Below are 24,689 nucleotides of genomic sequence, written 5' to 3' on the forward strand. Positions count from 1 at the left end.
AAAGAATATCGGCTCCTATTCAATAAATGGTAGAGTCCAATCCCAGCTGATTCCTATTTCTTTCAATCGAGATTTACATTAGAAGAAGTGGTAGCACTCACTGTGTTATGAGAAGCAGAGCTGGTTCTTTGTTTCCATCTTATATTATTATTTATATGTACGCCTATAATTCTTCGGAGAAATAAGATTTTTAAAAGAACTAGAGCCATAATATTTCTAATTATTTGGACTGTTTACATCTTCTTCCAACTTTTTACAATGTTGAGTCTTTTAAGTAGACCAAATTTCAGTCGTAAGGTTAGTAATAATATTATTTTTCTTATTTACTATCGTTTACACGATTTATTTTAAATTTAGTACTATAGGTGCTGTTAGAGTTACAGCTTTTTATTTTGTCTATTGTCAAATCACAATTTGAATATTATAATACAGTATTATTTTACATTTTTTACTACAGTATAAAGAAATATCATCATTTTAAATGAGTAATCGTCGTTACACATTGCGCGTCTCACTTCTGTTCGCCACTCTGTACGTCTTTGAGCAAGCATGTGTAGGTCAGCATATGAAAAGTTCTGTTTCCTTTTTTAGTCGCCTGCACGCAACTCTACAGCTCACTATGTTGGTCGGTTGGTTGGTAAACACTAACTCAAATTTGCGCACATGACTGCAGTCATGTATGGTCTTGTTATGTTTGCCATCCATGTTGTTTTTTAAAGAGATACTATACTGATTATTAGAATTCCCTTTTAAATATATTATAATATCATAATGCCAAAGTACTGATACATTCACTCATTCAAATGATACTGTATTAAGACTTTTTTTGTAGAGTATTCTACTGTACTAACTGTCAAAAATACAAGATAGTATCTTTAATGTCTAGTAACTTTAACATTTAGGCACTCTCACTCTTTTGCTTTTGTTTAGGTATGGCTTATTCCTATACAACAATACTGGTTGAGCCAAGAGATGAAACTGGGTCACAAGGGTAACAACAACTATACTACTGTACAAGCCCCATGTAGACTTTCTTCAGAACCACCATATCCTCCCTCCCCCTACACTCAATTCTAATTCTTTATAGAACAATTAAAAATATTTTATGTCATACTGTACAACATACAACTTGTAATAAATATCAAATCAATGTCAAATTTCAGCATCTCATAAATAATATTGTTTTTGGGTCGTTCATCTAATTGTTATAAACTGTAAGAAACATATTACGGTATATAGTAAACCTGCTGGTATGTACTCACCTTCATTTGACTTGCTACATCACATGACATACATCACCACTTGGATTTCAGTACTCTATAGTAGGTTCAGTTTACTATAGTATTAGTTGATAAGTATTTTTTTTAAATGCAATGTCCATGCTTTTTCGCTGTCATTGTTTTGAACTCCATTTTAACACCACTTGTTATAGGCTTGAGTGTCACACAACAGTCCAAATCTTTCTTTTTTTTATGAACTAACTGTACTGTACATTGAACATAAATCTTTTCTTTCTCTAATGTATCACTTGTTCTGTCATTATATTCATAGAGACTGTACTTTTGCCATTCAAAAAGAAAATATAATACATTTTCTCATTGTTTGTTTTCATTTCTTAGTTACATTGTTCTGTTTTGTTTTGATATCAATATCTTAAAATTCAAGTACCAGGTGTACAGTACGGTCCACTAGGGTACTATTATGATAAACACCTTGGAATCATAATTGACAATACTCTAACCTGGAAATCTCACATATCTTCCCTTTGTAAAAAACTCAATTCTATTATCTACTTACTCAAACGTACCTCTAAATTTACAAACATATCTTCTCTTCATCTTCTGTACAATTCACTTTTCCTTTCTAGACTTGACTTATGCTGCTCTGTCTGGGGTTCTAAACCTTCTTCTACCACTAAACTTTAAAAAATCCAGAATAAAGCTATCCGTCAGTCTACTACTCGATCTATCTCCCACTACACATCTCTCTTCTCATCACTTTTCCAGTGCTAAGACTCTCCCCTTCCATGAACGATACCTCTTTCAGCTTGCATGTCTATCTTTCAAAGCTCTACATCACTCTGCTCCACTTACTGTCGGCTTTTAACTAAAGTCACTTCCAACGGCCGTATGAACACTAGGCAAATTACTAAAGGAGATCTTCTTATCCATTGTCCTTACCTTGAAATCTTTAAACTTTCTTTTAGTTTCAATGCTCCTTCTTTCTTTAATTCTCTACCTTTAAGCATTCGTAACTCTTACAATTTCTCCTCCTTTAAATCTCTTTCGAAAAAACACCTGTTTCTCTCGCTCTGATTTTTTTTCTTTTTATCCTTCTTTCATTGTAGGCATACTGTATATTTATATATATATATATTAATTCATCTTTATCGTTTCAAATTAATTAATTAAATTTCAGTATATCACCGGGCGGTTTAGAATTAATGTTCTTTGCCTCTTGTGTTTATATATAAAAGTATCTCTTCGGAGATCCCGCCTCGTGAATAAAAATACTGAAAGATGAGGGCGTATCAATATGATCTCTGTTGCGCGTGCGTACAACTGAGGACTAGTGCTGTTCAGCCGTACCACGCCGAGAATGTTAAAGAGTCCTTATCCAATCGAGTTCGAACAATACCATGAAAGCCCCAGTGGTCTAATGGTTAGGACATCTGCATATCAAGCAGGCGGTCCGAGTTTGAGTCTCGGTTGGGGCGACTTTTTCTCATTCTCACAGATTTCTTTATCGTTTCAAATTAATTAATTAAATTTCAGTATATCACCGGGCGGTTTAGAATTAATGTTCTTTGCCTCTTGTGTTTATATTAATTTGTTATATCTTTGTTAATTTTGTGTTTTTATAGTTTATTTTGTATTTACTGTTTGTATTGTTTGAGGGTCCCTAATGATCATCTGATGCTGGATGGACGACCCTCATAAAATATTGTTGAAATAAAAATAAATAAAATAAAAATGATCTGCACACTTGAGGTACCTTTGTTTTCTACAAAGCTAGGCTAGGTTTGATTTGTATGCTTTCGGTATACTTCAAATTGTTAAATTCAATGATACCATGAGCAGGTACAGGTCAAACTACTTTGATACTTAAAAGAATTTGTGTTAGTAATAATTATACTGTGTACCTCACAAACCACAACAACAAAAAATGTCTTAACATTCAAGTGTACCAATTGTAGGTCAAATTACTTGATGTTTTTGTTTACCAATACAGGACCTTAAATATACTGAACCTCAATATTTTTGTACTGTTTCAGGTACAGGTCAAACTACTTTATAAGCTACTTAAGTTGTTTTTGTTTACTAATGAGTTTTATTGTGGTGTGGTACCATTATACAGTTAGTATTTGTATAGTGGTGAGTACTGTATCAATTTAACATCTATGTTTTAACAATGGAACATGGCACAATGGAACATGGCAGATACTGAAAAGTGATCTTTTTACTGGCCAACATGTTTGAGATACTACTGTACTGTAACAACACCACTTCAAAATGCAAGACATTTGATTAAATAATTATATATCCTATGCAGCTTATTAACTTTCTTAATTGTCTTTAATTAACAAGATCCGCTTTAATAATTGAATTTGATGCCACTTCAATGATATTCAGTTTGTTTTTTCATACTTACAGTAGTATACCAAAACAGGTCGCATCATCAGGAAAAAGTGCCGACAACCATTTCAGTTTTATGTCTTTATGCACAATAATGTTGGCAACATGTAAACACTGTCTTGTTAGATACAGTAGGTGGTAATCCCCTGAACAGGGGCTGTTTTGTAACCAGTTCACCGGGGTAAGCCCCTACTCTGTCTTGAAATGGGTTCTTTAAAGTGCACACAGGTTATAAATGTGTACACTGGACCTACGGTTTATAGTCCTTATCCGAGAAGACTTCCACCACCAGAACTAGGAGCAAGACGGCCTTGGTGAATGGTGCCCCTGCCTTAACAGCTCAGACATTTGACTCAAACCATACACACAATAAAATGATAAAAATAACTTGTATAATTTGTTTTAGTTTCCTGATCCTTGTACACGAATGCAGGGATTGAATTGATTCTTTAAGTTTAAGTAAATATTGTAGCATATGTAGTACTGTAGGTGAGAAGATTATCATAATTCTAAGTTAAAAGACCAGTTTGAATGTTTTAATGTACAGTCTAATAATTCCATAGTCTAAGTGCCTCTTACAGTTTAAGGATATCAGAAGCGGTCTGTAACGTTAACTCGTACAATTTCAATCAATGCAACATACTGAAGAGAATGATATTATTACTACTGTGTCCTTTTAATACAGTAGCACCACTATCAGCCAAATCCTGAATAGGGATTGGCTCCAGTGTTAAAACATTACATTCCCCATGTTAGTTTTACAGAAAAGTGTCCCCTTTTTAGGTATGTCCTCCAAATAGGGATGTCCCAAAGTATTGTTTTTTGTTCTTTCTACTGTCATTTAATATCTAATCTATTCTGTTTAAAGATGTTCCCCTAAAATATGAAAAATTAAGATTAAATCAAATCAGACTTTGAATAGGCCATATTTTGCAATTTTAACAATTTATTCACTTCTGCAAAAGAAAAAAAATGTTTTAACTTATAAAGACAAAAATAAATGGTTAAATTCAACCACACACCAATTTACTTTAAGTAAATTTAACTATTTTTTTTGCTTTAAATTACAATTTTTTCAGGTAAATAATTTTGTTTTTTCAATCCAATTGTTAGTCAAAGTAAATAAAAAAAATTTTATGACATTAAAATGGCATATTCAACATAGAATACAAACACAGTTAGCTTCCTACTAAGCTTCTTATGGATTAGGAATATTGATACTATTACTCATATATCCCATATTAATTATTAATTATTATTTCTTTTACCTGTGTTCTTAAATGAAAAAATTGAGGATAATTAATTTAATAAAACAATCCTGAATGCAAAGATCAAAGCAAGTCATATTATGTAATAATTATAATACAAGTCATATTATCATATCATGAATGAGATAGTATTATACAGTAGTACTGTGAATTGATAATAATTAGTTTTACTGGTGACTCATCATATCCTCATCATCTCCAGTAACAAAACATTCTCTACATCCTTTGAAATTGTATATTTTACTAAATTACTATACAGTATTAGTACAGTAGTTGTTTTTTGTCTTATTCAGATTCAAAAGTACCATTGTGAACAAAAGCGGTGCTTATTCAAATATTAATTTTACACAATAAATATATCATTAATAAAAGTGACATTTTAAATTATTGACAGCAAATAGCTTTGAATATTATAATAACTGTTTCATTTCTGAATTTATTTATACACATTTGCTGTTTTGGCAGATCTTAGGTCCAGACTAAATACCCTAATAAAGGAACATACCTTTTTGGTGGACATCCTAATACTACATTCCATGGGATGTCCAAAAAGTCTTGTTTCCAGAATAAATTATCATTATATTAGTAGATGTTTTTCGAATTTAAATAGAATCTTATATTAGAATTGTAGTAGAATTGTTTTCTATATCATAAAAAACAATAACATTTGAAATGTTATATTTTGTGATACATGTTTTAAGGTAGCCATGAGTTTTATTGACGTAATGTATGTTGACATTCGTGTCTGGTATGCAGACATCATGTGGAGGTGACACAGAACAGTTGCCCTCTATGCATCTGCTCTAACATTTAACAAGGTATAAGGTAACAATTGGCAACCATATAGTACTCCATCTATGATGTCACCAGATCCAGTGCCTCTGTTCTATTATACAACAATATGTAAAACTAGATATAACAGGGAGCATACAGTACGTCTGTAGAGTAGCTATCATGACAGGAGCCAACATAATACACTGTAACTATCACAGAAAGCCAACGTTAGTACTGATAAATGTAACTGTCACATGGAGCAGGGTTCTATTCAATTGGGCCCGAGCCGGCCCGGGCACCCTCTAAATTTTACAAATTTTAATGCAAAAGATAGGACATCAAATTAAGTTCAGCACTTTCTCATTTCTCTGCTTTTAGGTCCTGCTCCCTCTTCCCCCCTCCCACTATTTCAAAAGCTAGGATCCACCACTGGGGAGGCAACATACATAAGTACTGATAGCTATCACAGGGAGGCAACATAAAACTGTAGCTATATCAGTATTGCCAGTAGTTTTATTATTTTTGATGTTTTGGGGGACAATACATCTTTAAACTTTAATTATATGAATAAATTTACCATTTATGAATAGATTATATTTATATGGCTAATAGCTCATTAATATTTTAGCAACACAGTAATTTAAAATAATTATTCAAAGTACTTTAATTAAAATCATGTTGAGATAGATTTAATGAGAAATGCATTTATGTTGAAGTGGACGTCTTGTCTGTTGACATGGTGATTTTCTTTTTTTAATTGTCCATTATTCAATGTAGCAAAAATGGCAATATTTTCACACACATAGACTTAGATTCATTTAACAAGCTAAATTTGTATTTTAAACTGCATCATCAGATAGGTGATATATAGTTAAAAATACTTGGTTCAAAACAAATACATAGTAGTTAGTACCACGACAACATCTATTTTTATGGATAGTTTTGTTATACTGTTGACGTAGATAAAAATTAAGTTGAACATTATTTAACAGGCTTTAGATTAGGTTGACATGAAATTCACCAATTTACACCCAGTAAAACTGAATCCAGTAATATACAGAAATAGTTGTAATATCTTTGTAGAATTTTCTTATTGCTTTCTACAGCTGATTCTCATACGGTATCATGTCTGGCGACGTAAAAAATGTGCAGTATCACGGCATCTGCTGACGGCAATAGGCCCATATCATTATCAAATTACTGTTGTTAAACTAAATCCTCTAAATAATCACTCACTACGCTCAGTATCCCATATAGGATGAAGGTTGCTGTCAGAAGACTCGATACAGCCTAATGTCTCTAGACATGATACCGCTCATGTATTATTTTTTATACTGTACTGTAGTACCATAGGCAAGTTTTAATAATGGATCATCAAGGCATGGAGCCACGCAGCTATTATTTGCATTATCCTAATGAGATCTTTTCCTGTTGGGTATCAATGCAAACAATAACTAAAATTAATTAATTCAGGTCATGTGTTAATACTCTGAATCATTTCATCACAAGCTGCTGTACACTTTAATATTATAAGTTATTATGTTAAGCGAACTATTGCTCCAATACACAATACAAAATGGAGCTGTACTCCACTTATTGTGGGTAGCTTGTTGCTCAAGGTTTGCTCTGTGAAATCTGAATTATTCCAAAAAAATATACCCGTTATCCCCAGAAATTATACTGTTCTATAATGTTTATTCTATGAAAGCGAAGAAGAGAACTAAATGTTACTTTGATCTTGATTTATGTTCTTATAATCTCCCACCATACTGTAGTTTTAATATAGTACTGTTCGAGTGGTTTGTTTGGCAAAAAATTGGTGTTTTTTTTTAGTACAATTCTAAGACTCGCACTATTTACCAAGTTTGTGTGTGGTGACTATACTATTTTAGATGTGTTATACAGTATTGGTTGTTTGCCTATTATATAATTTGTATTAACATATTATGATTGTTTTTTTTTTCCGTAAAATATAGACTTACTATTTTGCTACGTTTCGGCTATTAGCACCTGTAGCCTTGTACACGCAAGTGACGTCTGTAACATATTTTTATTTTTTATTACAGGGCTTTGGTGCAATAAGAAATGAGGAAGAACCTCCGCCATACTCGCCTCCTTCGCCAAATAGTCCTTTCACACAGGTAAGTACCAAAACAGACAGATTAAGAGGCTGTTCAGACATGATGTGTATTGTTTCATGGCTAAAGCTCTGACTACACTATCACACTTTATGTGATAAAAAAAATGTGATGTGCCCATAATATGTACATGATGTATATCACTACCATATTTGGCCATACAACTACTACCATATTTGAGCATATCACTACTATATTTGGGAACATCACACATTTTTTTTGTCTGGAGTAGTTTGATAGTGTAAACAGTACCATGCTTATGGTGAACTCAATTCGGGTTGTCACCAATATAGAACATTTCATCCAACATCTACCTACTGTATTATTAGAATGATTTCAATCAATCAATGGATTTGGCATTCAGTCTGATCTAGATCTACTACTGTATATGATTGAAATTAAAGGGTGGCTCCGGGGAAGACAAGTTTCTAATATTTATTATAAAATATACTTATAGAGCTACAACATTGAAAGAGAACAAGCATCTTGAAATAGAAAATTGGCACTTCAAGACTTTTTCCACAATGTTAAGAAGGTTATTATCAATGTTGTTGCCAAGGTTTTTAGTCGCGTGGACGCGACTCTATAGTTCAGTCTGTCGGTCTGTCTGTCTGTCCGGTATCACTATGCGTTTTAGCACGCGACTTATGGCTGTTGGCCTTGTTCCTAATGAAACAATATAAACTTTATACCCAGAGCTACACTTTAACTTTTATATCTTTGTACATTAACGGTATTACATTACATTATCCCTATTTAAACTTTTATCACTCTTTCTCAATCTATTAACACAAAACTTATTTGTAATATAGTTGGGTAAATATTGTTTGCATTGAATAAAAGTCAAACAATCCCGTCTTCTTAACATAGTGTACAACTACTTCTCTCTTTTAATAAAATCTTCAAAACAAATATAAAGTGCCATGCATCAGCACTATGTCGACATATTAAATAACCGACCCTGGAACTCTTTTGACTTTCTTTAGTAAACAGTAAAGTTACCTCCAACTTTTAAACTTTTTATTTTTACATTTTATTGTGGATCAAATATTTTGACTTTGTTCTATTGTTATTGTACTAGACTATATGATTTATTGTTTCTGTTTTATTGCTGCCAAGGCCTCCTTCGTCATCACATGTACATATTTGTTAACACTGTGGATTAATATTGCTTGAAACGGTGCCCTCAATAACAAACGAGTCTTAAGTCCTGTAAATATTAATCTTAACTCAAGGACCTATAGTAAAGTATACAAGATTTGCAGTCTATTAAATTTGATGGTAAATAAACCAGTTGGTTTTATTAGATCATTCTCATTTCACAAAATAAACAGTTGCTATTTTAGGGCCTGTTTCTGCTGGCAAGAAAACTGGTTTTTGAAAAACATGTTTTTTCCCCTCTGCACTAGAAATGACATACACTGACAAAAAAAACGGTTTTAAAAGCTGACTGAAAAAATTGATTGCACTCTTTGTCATTAAAAAACAGTCTTAAAAAGGGCTTTCTGTTTAGCAATTTTTAGATAAACAAACTCGCACTGAAAACTCTTTCCACATTCCCACTTTCACTAAATGAACTGTAATGTAGGTATAAATACTGTAATGACGTCATTTTGAACGCTACCTGCAGTTTTACTGTATAAGCTGCAACACAATCTTTGGTAGTATGTAATATACGGACTGTATAGAAAATAGAAAAATTTATATATTAAAATAGCAATATGTTAAAAGTAAAATATTTATTTGGGAATGCTCTGTGTGCATGCTCAGTATGTACAGTATACTGTATATTGCTGATAATGATTATTAATTCATAAGACTTTAATTGCGTTGTAAAATGAATTTTTAATCTTATTTCATTGACTCTTTAGATGATTCACCATTTCCGTTGTTATTGCTAGCATAAAATATGATTGTGAAAGGAGATTGTGAAATACTGTATATTTATTACTGCAATTAAAGAAGATCTTGAAATAGAGTTTTATTTCAACGTTTTATGATTGCTCTGACCTTTTCCTGATTCTTGAGTTTTCAAAGTGAAAAATTTTCCCTTTTTAATACCATCATATATTTTTCATCTTTAAATTCAAAATGGTGGAAAATTGAAAAAATACATACATTTTACAGTATTAACTATCGATTGTGGAACCAAAAATTTGATATGGTCACTGAAGTTTATTCTAACATAATAGTATACCTATAGTAGTTGGTCATGTTATTTATTGTGCGCATGCAAGGTAATGGAATATACTTGCTATAGACAACTAGGATGTGATTTTTATCACTGGTGCTGCAATAACAACCTGAAACTAAACATAAAGAAAACAAAAGAAATGCAAATTGATTTTAGGAAAATTAAAGAACCCTTAGAACCTCTGATTATAAATGGAAATGAGATTGAAGTAGTAAATGAGTACAAATATCTGGGTTGTATAATTGACAATAAGCTAAATTGGATAAATAATGTAAATAAAGCCACATGCAAAGCCAACCAAAGTATGTTTATTTTAAGAAAAATGAAGTACCTACAAATTGACAAAACTATACTTACAGTAAATTGTTTTATAACTCTGTAATTCTCAGTGTAATACTTTTTTGTAATGTTTGTTTTTATGGTAATACAATGCAAAAAGATAAAATTAAACTTAATCGAATAGGAAATAGAGCAATTAGACTAGTAGGAGAGCACTTACCTGATGTTGAATCCTTGTATAAAGAAAATGTGTTAAAAAAAGTAAAAAGTATCATTGATGATGAAACACATCCTCTTCACAAACAATTTGCTCTCATGAATTCTGGCATAAGACTACGTGCACTTAATACCAAAACAAAACGGTTTAGGTGCTCGTTTGTACCTAATGCTATACACTTATATAACTCCAGAGTACAAAGGTAAAATGTAACCGATAATTTTTATCTAATTTTAACAATTTTTAGCCTCTTAACTTTTTGTGTGTGTTCTTGTAAATTGTATTTTATATTTTTGTATTTTGCCAGTTTTCAAATCACATTTCTGTTTTTTAAATGGACAATAAAGTATATTATGACTATGACTATGACTATGACTACTTTCATGCTCAATTTCCAATACAGTTTTTGTAGAACAAATGGACAAGATATCCCAGGAATTGGAAGCTCTTTTAATTAATTAATTTGTCAGAAAAACATCCATGTTATAAACAATTTTACTGTTAAATGATGTGATTAGATTCTTAACATATTGTGTAGAGTGAAATAATGTATGTATGTTTTATTTTTGTTTTACAGACAAATTTACCGATTGGAGACAAACCTCTTCCACCAACTCCTTCAAGTTTCATTGTTGGTGGCAAGCCCAACACACACAATGGTGTCACAACAACATACAGACATTGGAACCCACCTTTATTAGGCAAACTTCCCGACGATTTCCTCAGAATCATTCCCGCTAAAAAACAACCAGTAAATATTAACATTTATATAATGTAAATTGATAAAAAGCTTTTATTGTATAAATTTATTATGTCATGTTAGCTCTGTCAGGATAAGCCTGTCATGCTACAACTTAAAAGTAAGAGGGTACGTGGTCAAGAACTTTTATTGAGCAAGAGCTATTGAGCAAGAATTGTCAGGTATTAAAGAGGTTTCATCATACATAGTCTGTCAAATGTGGGTAAGAACTCTCTAACTGTCTGTTCTGACAAGCAAGTTCTGTTATGCCAGTTCTGTCAAGCCAGTTCTATTAAGCATGGTCTGTAAGCAAGAACTGTCAAACATGGTCTTTCAAGCTACTGTAGTCTCTACAAGATCTCTGAAGGAAGTTCTATCAAGTATTGTCTGTCAATCTAGTTCTGTCAAGCATGGTCTGTCAAGCAAGTTCTGTCAAGCATGGTCTGTCAAGCATGGTCTGTCAATCTAGTTCTGTCAAGCATGGTCTGTCAATCTAGTTCTGTCAATCAATGGTCTGTAAGCAAGTAATGTCAAGCATGGTCTGTAAATAAGTATGTCAATCATGGTCTGTCAAGCTAGTTCTGTCAAGCATGATCTGTCAAGCTAGTTCTGCCAAGCATTATCTGTCAAGCTAGTTCTGCCAAGCATGGTCTGTCAAGCATGGTATATCAAACTAGTTCTGTCAAGAATGGTTTGTCAAGCTAGTTCTGTCAAGCATGGTCTGTCAAGCTAGTTCTGTCAGGCATGGTCTATCAAGCTAGTTCTGTCAAGCATGTCCTATCAAGCTAGCTCTGTCAAGCATGGTCTATCAAGCTAGTTCTGTCAAGCATGGTCTATCAAGCTAGTTCTGTCAACTATTGTCTGTCAAGCATCGTCTACCAAGCTGGTTCTGTTAAGCATGTCTTATCAAGCTAGCTCTGTCAAGCATGGTCTATCAAGCTAGTTATGTCAAGCTAGTTCTGTCAAGCTAGTTTATGTCAAGCTACTGTAGCTGTCAACAAGTTCTTTCATGGTCTGTTACCAAGAAATCTCAAGCAAGTTGATTTTTAAAGATTTATAAAATGTGCTGCCAACCAATAAGATTATTCATATTCTTTGTAACTATGGGTTTTTTTTTCTCACACACATAGATAACTTGTGATCTGTCCAAATATTTAATGAGTCACGCTTTTATTATAGCAAGAAAACCATTTATACTGTACAGTATTTATTACACTATATTCATTTTCATTTTAGAAACATTTGTTTTTTTATTAAAAAATTGATACTACATCTGTAGAAAATGTAATATTTTCCACCATATTTTTTGCACAGAATTTCTGTCTTAATGTTAAGATTACTACTTAAATGCCATGCATGCAACTGTCCAATTTGTACATGAAGATCAAAGCAGTTAATTACTAAGTAACATACAGATGTCAAGCTGACATGGTTCTCGGGTCATGTACTGGCAAGTTTTGGCCTACTTTAGCAAAATCTTTGTTTACTTAAAAGTATCATTGTAATTTGATATTTTTATTTTCAGACTATAGATTATAATGCAACATCTAACAGTATCTATACTGTAGTATAGTACCTGCAATGGAAATAGAATATGTTTAAAAAAGTCATATTTAACTTGATATTTTACTTTACATTATTTGTAAATGTAACTTTCACTAATAATATATTATTAATAATATATTATTAATAATATATTATTAATATATAATAATATTATTTATTTTAATTTATGACGGTTTGAAGACAGGTCTCCTGGGGGCCAGATAGCCACATAGTTGTTAAGGCTAGTGGCTAATAAAGCGGCCTCCCCTTAAATATTCACAAAGACAAACATATACACAAGATGCTCTACACAAAAAAAGTCCTATTACAGGTCTTTGGAAGTTGAGTTGTTATGTCATGAGAACAAAATCCATGATACGACACATGATAAGACTTGAACCCAGGACCCTTGGATTGGTAGCCGTGCATCTATTTCTGTCTTTAGATGTATAATATTTTTATACCATAGCATAAAATAGCAAAACTTCTTTGTAAACTATTTTATTCTTTTTGTGAACATTTTGTGAACCCAGGACCCTTGGATTGGTAGCCGTGCATCTATTTCTGTCTTTAGATGTATAATATTTTTATACCATAGCATAAAATAGCAAAACTTCTTTGTAAACTATTTTATTCTTTTTGTGAACATTTTGTGAACCCAGGACCCTTGGATTGGTAGCCGTGCATCTATTTCTGTCTTTAGATGTATAATATTTTTATACCATAGCATAAAATAGCAAAACTTCTTTGTAAACTATTTTATACTTTTTGTGTACATTTCGTTATATTTTTTTTAACAAAGATAAAGTAGAGAATAAATTGATTTAATGGTAATTCACAATTGTTTTAACTTTAGGAATTGGTTTCATCTACTCTAAGGCAAAGATTGGCTCAGAACAAAGAACGACAGAACACAGTAGATAAAGATGACGTTGAGACACAGCAGATGTTAGAGGATGAACGGGTGGCGTTAAGTCTACAAAATCAAGAATTCTTACAAGAACTTCAGAGGAATCCAGAATTTTTGTCAGCTTTAGAAAATGGTATGAAAATGTTAAAAATTGTTATGTGTAGCTTAACATTACTCACAATAAAAATAACTGATGATATGTTAAATTCTTTAAGGCATGGTTGGCAGACTATACCATTTGTTTACAGGGTGTTCCATGCATTATCCATATAGACTGAGCCAAGTGCTTCTAGAATAGAATGTATTGTCATAATTTACAGTTAGAAGATTTGGTATTTTTTTACTATTTACTTTCATATTATAAGTGTACCTTTGGGTTCTGGTCCGGCAAATCTAGTTGAACGTCAATGTTTCGTTTTCACGCGCATATCGGCGTCGGCGTGTGGAGCCTTGTAAAAAGTGAAACATTCACGTCCAATTTGATTTGCTGCCGCCGAATTGGAACCTTGCCGTGCTGAATTATTCAATTGCAATAATATATATTAGTACTACAGTGGTGTAAAATTTAAACAACCTCTATATGGTATTTTTAGTGATACTGTACTGTATAAGAAAATTAATTGTGCAATCTAAATGGAATATAATTACCCATTACTAATTCTCTAATTCTAACAAAGTACGATACGATACGATAATATTTATTGTAGGCTTATTATAAGTAGGCTTATTTTCAATCACTTTACTTTTTTAAGTAACAATTATTAGTTTATCAGACTATAATGTCATAAATTACTCTTAACACTGATTTTATTTTATCGAAGTATTAAGTAACTATTAATTATTAATTTTTACAGACTGACGCTAAACTTCTACTTTAATTCTGCGATTCCACTTTATTTCATTTTAATGATTCAGTTTGTAATATGTACTTCTTAATTTTATGTTCTAAAGCTCTATCTACACTATCAAACTAGTTTGACCAAAAAAAGTGTGATGTACCCAAATATGGTAGTGATATGCCTAAATATGACATCATCATGTCCATATTTGATAGTGTAGACAGAGCTTCAGAAACCGTGCCCTTAAGACTCTTCTAATAAAGATCTGAAATTATTTATTTTAAATGTTCAAACTGCATTCTGAATACCAGAGATATCCGGAAACTAGGCATTTCCGGCCAGCCTAAGGGAGATTAATTGACTGTATGTATTAAAAGAAGAAATGTGTTTAAGGTGCAATATGAAGAGACTTGAACACTCTACCTCAGCGATTATTCATTTATTCTGTGATCTGAATTTACTTAAATCTAGCCTAAGACTGTATGTTCAAAATAAGTGTGCATACTATTTTAATGATATTTATTCGGCCACCAATGAATAATAACTAGCAGTGAGAATAGGCTAAGTCCAAACAGATTCTGCACACACTCCATAATACAATAAAAAAAGAACATTTCACAATTATAACACCAATGCTCTTCTTCATCACCAAGTAGCATCCTAGGGTCCTGGGGGTACAGTTTGGGGAAAATTAGAAGGTGGGTTTATCCTTGGATTTACTAAATAATCTAAATTAAGGGATGCGATTATTAAATATATAGATGGATTTTGCCATGCAAACCTTCAAACAATAAAATTAAAAATTCAGTTTGAAAAATAATTTTAAATCTTAAATATCAGTTTTATTTACAATTTACAGTCAGTGTATAAAATTAATAAAATAAAAATACCTTTTTTAAGGCCCATTTACACTAGGACGATAACGATGGACGATAAATATATAAACATGCATTTTTTTTACATAAAACAAAATAAATTAGAAAGGTTTTCATTCTAGAACTATAAGATAATCATTTAGGCTGTCTTTGATAAAAATAATATTTTTAAAATTCCAATCAAATGACGTCATGATAAATAAAAACAATAAAATCGTTGTATTGTCACGATATTATTGCTCTTACTAATCATGACGTCATTTGATTGGACGTGTGAAAATATAATTTTCATCAAAGGAAGCATAGAAGGTTATTCTATAGTTCTAGAATGAACAGTTTTTATATTTCTTTTGTTTTATGTATGAAAAATGCACATTTGTCTATTTATCGTCAATCGTTATTGTCCTAGTGTAAATGGGCCTTTAATCTTAAAAAAAAATTATTTTTTTGTCCCCTCCTTTATACTACTTGTATAGAATTATTTGACATACATTTGCATATTATTTCATACCTTTATTTCTATAGTAGGACTAATATAAATTTCTTTTGATGGTTGCCAGAAAATCCTTTATTTTCAATAAGACACTCAAACTGACCTTTCAACACTGTAACCATAATCTTTATATGTCTGTTATAAGTGGTTATAAATTTAAACTGATTAAGTCATGATGATAGTTGCTACTCAAAACCGTGACGTTTCTTTGTAATTTCACATTTCTTTGCTTAAAGTTATTGAGAGTTAAAACAGGATCATATTTTACTGGCTTATGTCTGGTTTTCTTCTCTTTTGTTATTATTGGAATACAGTACGTTTAGTTTTAGATTTCCTAGACAACTTTGATGCTGTGGAGTTTATAGTTTAAGGCATCATAATAATGTATGTATTTGTTTTGTTTTAATATTATTTATTAAGCAATATTTAAATACACGGTTTGTTTCTTTTGTTGTGGTAATATTATAGTAAGAAATAACTAACCAATATTTAAGTTGTGGCAATGTTAAATTAAGAAGTAACTAAGTCCAATATTATTAAAAATAACTACATTTTCGCATAAAAACAATTTATACAAACATGTATTGTTTTTGATTGATTTGTTTGTTATTAATTTGCGTTGTTATCCCACAATATGGTTATAGTCTTTGTAGGATTATCATTCAATTATTGTTTTTAATAAGCATATGGAGATGGCCTATTGTACAATATTGTAGGCCATTTTCATATTCAATGAAAACAGGCCTAATTATTGTAATTATTTTAATTAATTAGTTATATTTCTTATTTGTTGTTGTTTTTACTCATTGTTTCATTCCAGCCTCAACGTGTACTGTTTTGCTGATGTTTTTTACCAATTTTCATCTAAAGGGTTCTGTATTATAATATGTTTTACCTTAAAGTGACCAGTATTTAAATAAAACGACATTTAAATGATTTTATTTTCATAGATTATTCAAATGCAATAAGAAGAGGTGCAGTTGAGCCGATTTCACCGTCACTAACACATCAACAATCAGCTATGGGTACACAAACATCACGTCATGTAGAAGGGAATACACATATAGTACAGGATGGAAGTGGGGGCGCTGCAGCTGTTGGAGCAACGGGGAATGCGACTAGGGATCCAGCTTTTGAAGCTAAATTGTCACACATGGGAAAATGTAATTATTACAATTTGTTTTCAACATAAATTCAAGTCATAACCATTTAAATCATAGTCATTACCTTTAATAATAATAATTAATAATTTAACAACAATATATTTCCAATCGTTTCCATTATTTCAAAATAAAGTTATTTTATATTCTTATCCTTCATCCATTGTTAATGTACTTCAAAATTGTGACATCAATTTTAATGTTAGAATCTGATTTCATTCCTGTTGCCATTGTCACCTCCTTGACGGTCCTTATCTGTCTTTTGTTCAATGCATTGCTAATTTGTGTTCTTGTTTTTGCAGCCACAAAAGTAAAATTAGCACAACTTGCCAAGAAATTCAACAAGAAAAAAAAGAAAAGAAATTCAAGATATGGGTATCCTTTAAAATTCAATGTCATACATATTGTTCTGTTGCTCTTAGCACCTCTCTAATAAGAAGTACTGTACAATAGTACCTCTGTTCATTAGTAATGTAAGGTTCTGGTGAGTGAGTGGCCAAGCGGTTAAGACAGTGGAACCTTAATACCTAGGCATAACATCTGCAAGGGTTTGAATCTCACTTACTCCATGATTCTGTTGGTAGAATGAGTCTTCTTGGATAAGGAATATAAACCGTAGGTTCAGTGTACACATCTGGCTCATGTGCACTTTAAAGAACCTAGTACGAGTAGGGGGCTACTCTGGTGTACTAGTATACACATCCACTGTTCACACACAGACATTATCATAATTCATCACGAGGGCCCCTTAATTGTCAGCATATGCTGTTTAGGGTCACCCTCTATAAATTAACTATTAACAATACTGTACTGTGGATGAATCTCTCATTAACAGTCACAGTGGTGGCATAAATGGAAGGTTTACATAGTTTAACTAGTGTCGCAGTGTTTCACTTGTTTGTTTCAATCCTTAATGATATTTTAACAGGCCAACAGAAATCGGTCCATCGTCAGATAGTCTTTTAGATGAGTACGCAGAAGACGATACAAGCCTTTTAACACAACGTAGAGGAAGGGCAGAGGAAAATATATACTCAGACTTACAAGTAAGCATCACTATCTATCCTATTGTTAGTTAACCATCTACTTTGTGATTCATATTCACAATCAAAAACTAATACATAATTTAAACTCCATATCAGTGGCAGATCCTGGGTTTTGAAAATGGTGGTTGTGTTCTATCTCTTGAATTGTATTTTCTAAAATATTGGTGTAGGTGGTGGTAGTTTGGGTTTGGGAGTAGCTGTTGGGGGTGGGGATGTCAGTGTTTTGTGTTATAGCATCCTAACTGATTTCTCCATGGTTATAGTGTGTCACTTTTCCCCTGGATCTGCTATGATAAGATATCATGCTTCATCTTAGTATATTAATCCAACCATTAAATTCTGCACAGTTCAAGACATATAGGCCAGCAGTAGAAAAGGAATTATGATGCTCTCAAATATAATTGTGCTACATTTGTATTGTGCTGCATCTGCATTATTTGTGCTACATATATACTATACAAGGGTGATTCTTTTAACACAATTGTCTCTCAATCTATACTGCTCTTTATCAAATTTTTAATGCTCTATATAAATACTGGTTAACTTTTTTTTTAATGTTGCATTAAATCAACTAAAAGCTAAAAAATACCTTCTAAAAAGAAAGATTCTTCTTAAGCTCTGTCTACTCTATCAAACTTTATGTGATGTGGATATATCACTACCATATTTGGGCATATCACCCTTTTTTTTGTCAAGCTAGTTTGATAGTGTAAACAGAACTTTAGTGTCAGTGCTACTGTATAACACTATACATGCTTTTAACATCTCTGCTTTCGCTTTTTGCTGTGCACTTTTTAGTCCTCATCTATAAGGAAGAAAAGAGGTAATGAAGAGCCTATAGTATACTACAGTGAGGATGATCACTTTCCCTTGCACAGGAACCCATAATCTTGCCTTTACATTGCAGTATTTAAGGTTTGTAGAAAGGTTGTCGATGCATGGTTTTACTGTTTTGTTAAGTGTGTCACATAAAAGGTCACATTACTTCTGAGTAAATTCTAGCACATAATATTCAAAGTGCAACTAAAGGCCAACTGAGACAGCGTTGTACGATGAGGTCCGACGTATGAGTACGTAGTTTTTAGGTCGTCAGGAGTAAAATTAAACATGTTTAATAAAGTTCTCCTGACGACCTAAAAACTATGCCCTACTCTACTCAAGACGACTCGTCTCGATTCAACAAAGACAGCACTGACGAGTCAAGACGTTTCATTGGGCCTTATCGTACAATACTGTCTGAGTTGGCCTTAACAGAGCAGACCAATGATTATAGTTGAAGACCCGTTCCACCACAGGAACAATGACTCATATCATACATTATTTAATGCAAAATGCCAGTTTTCTTAACTGCTTGGCCAATAAATGAAAGTACAAACGTTTTAAAATGGCAAACACAATTTTGCAAAACTTGCAACCAAAATATGTCACTTTTTTTTCCTTTTTCAATTGCGTGCAACTGAATTTACACTCTGTGGCAATCAATCAGATGAGAAGTGGAACACCACAGCTGTGTGTGCATTTTGTCTATTATTTAGAATTCAATCAGCTGTTATTTAACTTTCATAATTTACATTTTTGTATCACTATCAAGTTTAGTTAATTTAGAAATCAATTTTGTTCATTGCACTATTTCAATACTCAATTTTGTCGCTCTGTTGTATTTTAAAAATGTTATTGTCTTCTTCTGTGTTACTAACCTTCAACTAATTTTGAGCAATTGTATGTGAACATGAATTTCATTTTGGAAAAATAAAATGAACTATGAACTATAGTGTAAATTTTAATTGTATTGCCAAAAAATGTACAAGAAAAATGTCACCTTGTGAAACAAAATAAGGTTAACTTCAAATAAAAAAAGAAAGAACACACAGAGTTGCCCTTGTTTTTTTCTGAAATTTGGTATATCTTCTTATGTCATATTTCTTTAAGAAAATAACAGTAAATCCTGTTTTCCACTAGATCATTATATTCTTTTCATTGTATTTTTCCTTACCTTTTTTTTGTCAGAGTTTGTATTAAATACTGTAAATGTTATGAAATTAAAGATGAAAAAAAGATTTGTTCGTCCAAATAGAAAGCATATCAAATTTGCAAACAATCAGAGCTCATAAGCACTCATGCAAATAAAAAATCTCAGCAGTTACACAATGTAAATGAAAATCGCAACTATTTGCTCTTGTGGTGGAAGCATGATTTTGTTCTCTGCAACACTTTAAATTCAAGCGAACTATTAAATTATTAAATTGACTAAATATTAAGTTAGTTTTAAAATTAATTACAATTTATATATTTTGTTCTACTTCAACAGACAGTACGTAAGCAGACAAGTAAACCAGAAGAAGAGCAGTCACTGACATCAGAGGCCTGACATCGTCAAGATTTATAAGTAGAATATCCACAGTTTGTAGAAAAACACCAATGCAAATCAATATTTTCATTACTTATTCGTTATGTTATGGTTTCCCCATTGATAGCACAAATCACAACATTGTGTTTATCTGTACCTAAATTTAGGCAGTACACACTCGATTCTCACAAAAATTTTCTGATATGACTATTCCCTTCTTCAACCGATTCTCGGTACTGTATAGTTTTTCAAGTATCATAGTCAAATTCTATATTACAGTGTCACATATGTATCACATATGATGCCTGTATCATAGGCTATACTTTAACAACAGACATCACGTGTGTGGCACTGTTTGACAGAATTTGTTGATGGTACTGGAACAATAAAAATAGAGTCCTACATGAAATATGTTTTTATTATATTTTGTCTTGTTTTTAATTATTCAAAGTCTATTTTATCAATTACAATGTTTTTAATGTTTGTGATTGGAAATTCATTTTAATATATTTTAAAATTATTTTAATGTATTTTTACACTTTAAAAATAAAAGAAAAAACTAGTTAGAACATTTAAAAATATAATTCAAAATTGTTTAATCACTGAAAATAATATACTTATATATAAGTGTATATATATAAAGTACATAGCTTTCTTTCCAGCATTAATACTTACACTTCAAAAACTAAAAAAAAAAAATCAAAACTTTTTTTAATATTGTTTCCTTATCTGTACTGGTATAAGAATGTATCCCTCTTCCCAAAAAAAAAAAAGGAGTAAAAATGTAGTTTTTTAATTTCCTAATTCTATAAAAACATATAATTGATTGAGTTGTAGGCTTACTATATATTTTTTGTCGTGTTTTATTTATTTTGCAAAACCATTTTTAATTACTGTAATTGTTCTAGTAAAAAGTTCCCAAAGAAAAGTTTTAATATAAATGGGTATTGAAAGCTGGGAAATGAACACTTTTTGTTTTGCCTTTTTGTCTCAATTGTACATGTGATTGAAGGTCAGAGTTAATTTCAATTCAGTTTTTAAAAGTACACCTTGTTATTGTAGATGTTATTATTGTTAATCCTAACATTTTAGTAATAAAGCATTCCAGAATTTGCAAGTATTATAACAAGTTCAATCCATATTTTTCTGTGTAATATTAATGAAATTAGTGCCTTTTATTGCTTCATGAATACAGGGTTCATTATTAGGGACTCTTGATCAAAACTTGTAACCTTGCGTTTAAACTTTGGTTTGTGAATATTTTGTCTTGCTTTGTCTGTTCTAAAGCTCTTGTCCAACTAGTTTGACAACAAAGTATGATGTCACATTTTTTGTCGGAATAAAGTTTGATAGTGTAGACAGAGCTTAAAATCTGGAAGCAATTTCACAAGAGTACTAGGTTTCTTTCTAGAGGCATATTGCAAAGTGTGTCACAATTAAAAATGTCTTCCCTTTATCCCTATATTTCATTCAGTGTGAACTGACTTTTGTTTTAAAGTAGAACCCCCTTTTAGGCACCCCTATTAAGGGGACACTTTCCTGTGATATGAACAATAAAAAATACATGTTTTAACACTGTTTGGGAACACCCCTATTACAAGGTGTTCCCTTAATAGAGGTGTCCATTTCTACTGTATTTAACTAATTAAGAAATCGTAATCAATGCATATTGCTTGTACAAATCTTCAGACTTCATATGTTATATAGACATAGTAATTGCAAGTTACAGTATTTAATATCTCATCTATTTATTAATAATAATCATGTTGTTGAAAGCTGTTGTTTGCATTTTCTAATACAATTACCAAATATAGTCGTATCCTTGTATTTGAGTACAGTCCCGTTTGAGTTTCATGTAAGTAATTATGGCATGGCATTCTGTCTTTATCTCTATTGTATACAAAACAACAGAAACAGAGCTTAAACTATTTACAATTAATATTAAAATAATGTAGGGCTGTTATGATATATTATTCTGTGTTTGCAAAAGAGTTTATTTATGTAGTTTTGAATATATAAGCTGGTGTATATAATAAAATAAAGTTTATTATAATATTAGTGTAATGCTCTATTAAGTAGTAGAGCATTGTGATCTCTAGGATATTAAGAGCTATTAACTTAATGTTCGGATTTAAACTGTTCAGAATTATGACATTGCTACTCATTTGAATAATATTTGAATAATGCATATTCATTTATGTTAATGAATTATAGTATTCTCAAAAAATTTCATCTGGTTTCTAATGGATATTAAAATTCAATTCACCGAACTATGACGAATGACAGAACATCATGTCAACGTCATTTGCGTGACCAAGGCTACTGAAAGTAGCTGAAACGTAGCAAGTAAGTACTTGTCAACTGGTTTAACCAAAAAGTTAACATTTATTTATTAAAGAATTACAGTATGTTTCTAACTCTCAGTGCTCTGAGTAATTGCTATCCATGGGTGGATCTGGGGAAGTACTAAATAATAACATTCTCTAATAATAATATCAAAAAAGTAGTTCTTGATAACATTTTAGATGTCAAAAGAGGAAACGCATGTGCAATGCCCTAGCACTACTCCCTTGACGGTCCGCCCCTGATAAATCACCAAATATAGAGTGTTAATTCAAATATAAAGCTTGGAAACTACCAAATAGATATACAGTAAATTGAAATGTATGTTAATACCATGGAGGTACTTATTTTATACCTCCATGGTTATATAAAAATATAAATTGAAAAGTATGTTATATAGGCTATTTATTGTTTCAGCACCTTGATACAAATCTCTAATTGGAATACAATTGTAATATATGTTATTAAATAATGATAATCATAAAACTGTGATAAAAAATATGAATATAAGAGGTACACTTATTATCCTAAATATTAATACCAAACGAGGTATACTGTAATAATAGAAAATTGATTATTTTAATTTGATTAATATAGATACTGAAAAACTCTGTTAACACTATCAAACTTTATGTAACAAACAAATTTGATGTGCCCATTTAGACATAATGATGACTATCATATTTGGGCATATCCCTACCATATTTGAGCATATCACTACCATATTTGGGCATATCACTACCATATTTGGGCATATCACTACCATATTTGAGCATATCACTACCATATTTGGGCATATCACTACCATATTTGGGCATATCACTACCATATTTGGGCATATCACTACCATATTTGAGCATATCACTACCATATTTGGGCATGTCACTACCATATTTGAGCATATCACTACCATATTTGGGCATATCACTACCATATTTGAGCATATCACTACCATATTTGGGCATATCACTACCATATTTGAGCACATTACACATAGTTTGATAGTGTAGACTGAGCTGTACATTACTCAGGTTATCACCAGTATAGAACATTTCTTTCAAATTCTGTCAAACTAGATAGTGTAGACAGAGCTTTAAACGTACAAAATGGAGAACATAGCCGCTTGCTGGTTGACAAGTTTACTTACTAATTGCAAGGTCCTTTGTCGAAAATGAAAGCTCCTGAATGTGTAACAAACATACAGACATTAGCAGGTAGTAACAACAATAGGAACACTGATTTTGTCATCTGGAATAAATCAGTTGAAGAAGAAGGTGTCTGAACACAGAGGCACTATGTACAAATTGTCATGAAAATAATGACACAAAATGGCTGGTGTGTACCACATGACTTTCACGGAGTTTCATAACAAGATAAATTTTCTCTTTCGTATCTTAATTGGTCATTGTACCCTGTTGAAAAACAATACGCTACATGAGACTGAATTGGTCTCATCAAAGTCTCAAGTTGCAGAATGAAATAAGAATATAGGCTGGTTTAATTGTATTTTGATTTTTTTAAAGAAATATTTCTTGTTTAAGTGAGTATTGCTATGCATGTGTGCATAGAATGTATGAGGGTCTTTAGTACTTCTGCTGAGTTTTCTGCTAACAATCACTCTTCGTATTCTAATAAGCTTCTGCAAAAGTATAAAGTATTTATTAATGATGTACATTGTGTGTAATGTGCATATCCAATTCCATTTATTATTTTTAAGTGTAAATATTATATGCTAAAATCTATTCCAATTCAATGCGTTTTTATATTAGTGTTCACAGTACCGAATGCTAGATTTTATTTATCATGGGAGAAATAAAATTGTGTGGCATAACAATTCTACACTGTTGCTTTATTTAATTGTTTCTTGTGTTCTTTCTTACTACATTA

At 31.6% G+C, this 24,689-nt stretch overlaps 1 protein-coding gene across 2 annotated transcripts in view; it reads left to right on the forward strand.

The window, feature by feature from the left end:
• The window catches only part of LOC140044765 (CUE domain-containing protein 1-like), a 45,943-nt gene extending 21,318 nt beyond the window's left edge, over window positions 1-24,625 (forward strand). Inside the window, exons 4-11 of one of the 2 annotated variants that reach the window (XM_072089415.1) lie at window positions 7,744-7,818; window positions 11,083-11,256; window positions 13,646-13,832; window positions 16,857-17,069; window positions 17,369-17,441; window positions 17,995-18,112; window positions 18,911-19,027; window positions 20,421-24,625. In XM_072089415.1, coding sequence (XP_071945516.1) covers window positions 7,744-7,818; window positions 11,083-11,256; window positions 13,646-13,832; window positions 16,857-17,069; window positions 17,369-17,441; window positions 17,995-18,112; window positions 18,911-19,000 — 930 coding nt within the window. In that variant the 3' untranslated portion in view covers window positions 19,001-19,027; window positions 20,421-24,625. The remainder of the gene's footprint in view (window positions 1-7,743; window positions 7,819-11,082; window positions 11,257-13,645; window positions 13,833-16,856; window positions 17,070-17,368; window positions 17,442-17,994; window positions 18,113-18,910; window positions 19,028-20,420) is intronic. The other variant, XM_072089416.1, reaches the window with a different exon arrangement.
• Window positions 24,626-24,689: the final 64 nt, after the last annotated feature.

Source organism: Antedon mediterranea, chromosome 3 (genome assembly GCF_964355755.1).
Source record: "Antedon mediterranea chromosome 3, ecAntMedi1.1, whole genome shotgun sequence".
Taxonomy (NCBI): Eukaryota; Metazoa; Echinodermata; class Crinoidea; order Comatulida; family Antedonidae; genus Antedon; species Antedon mediterranea.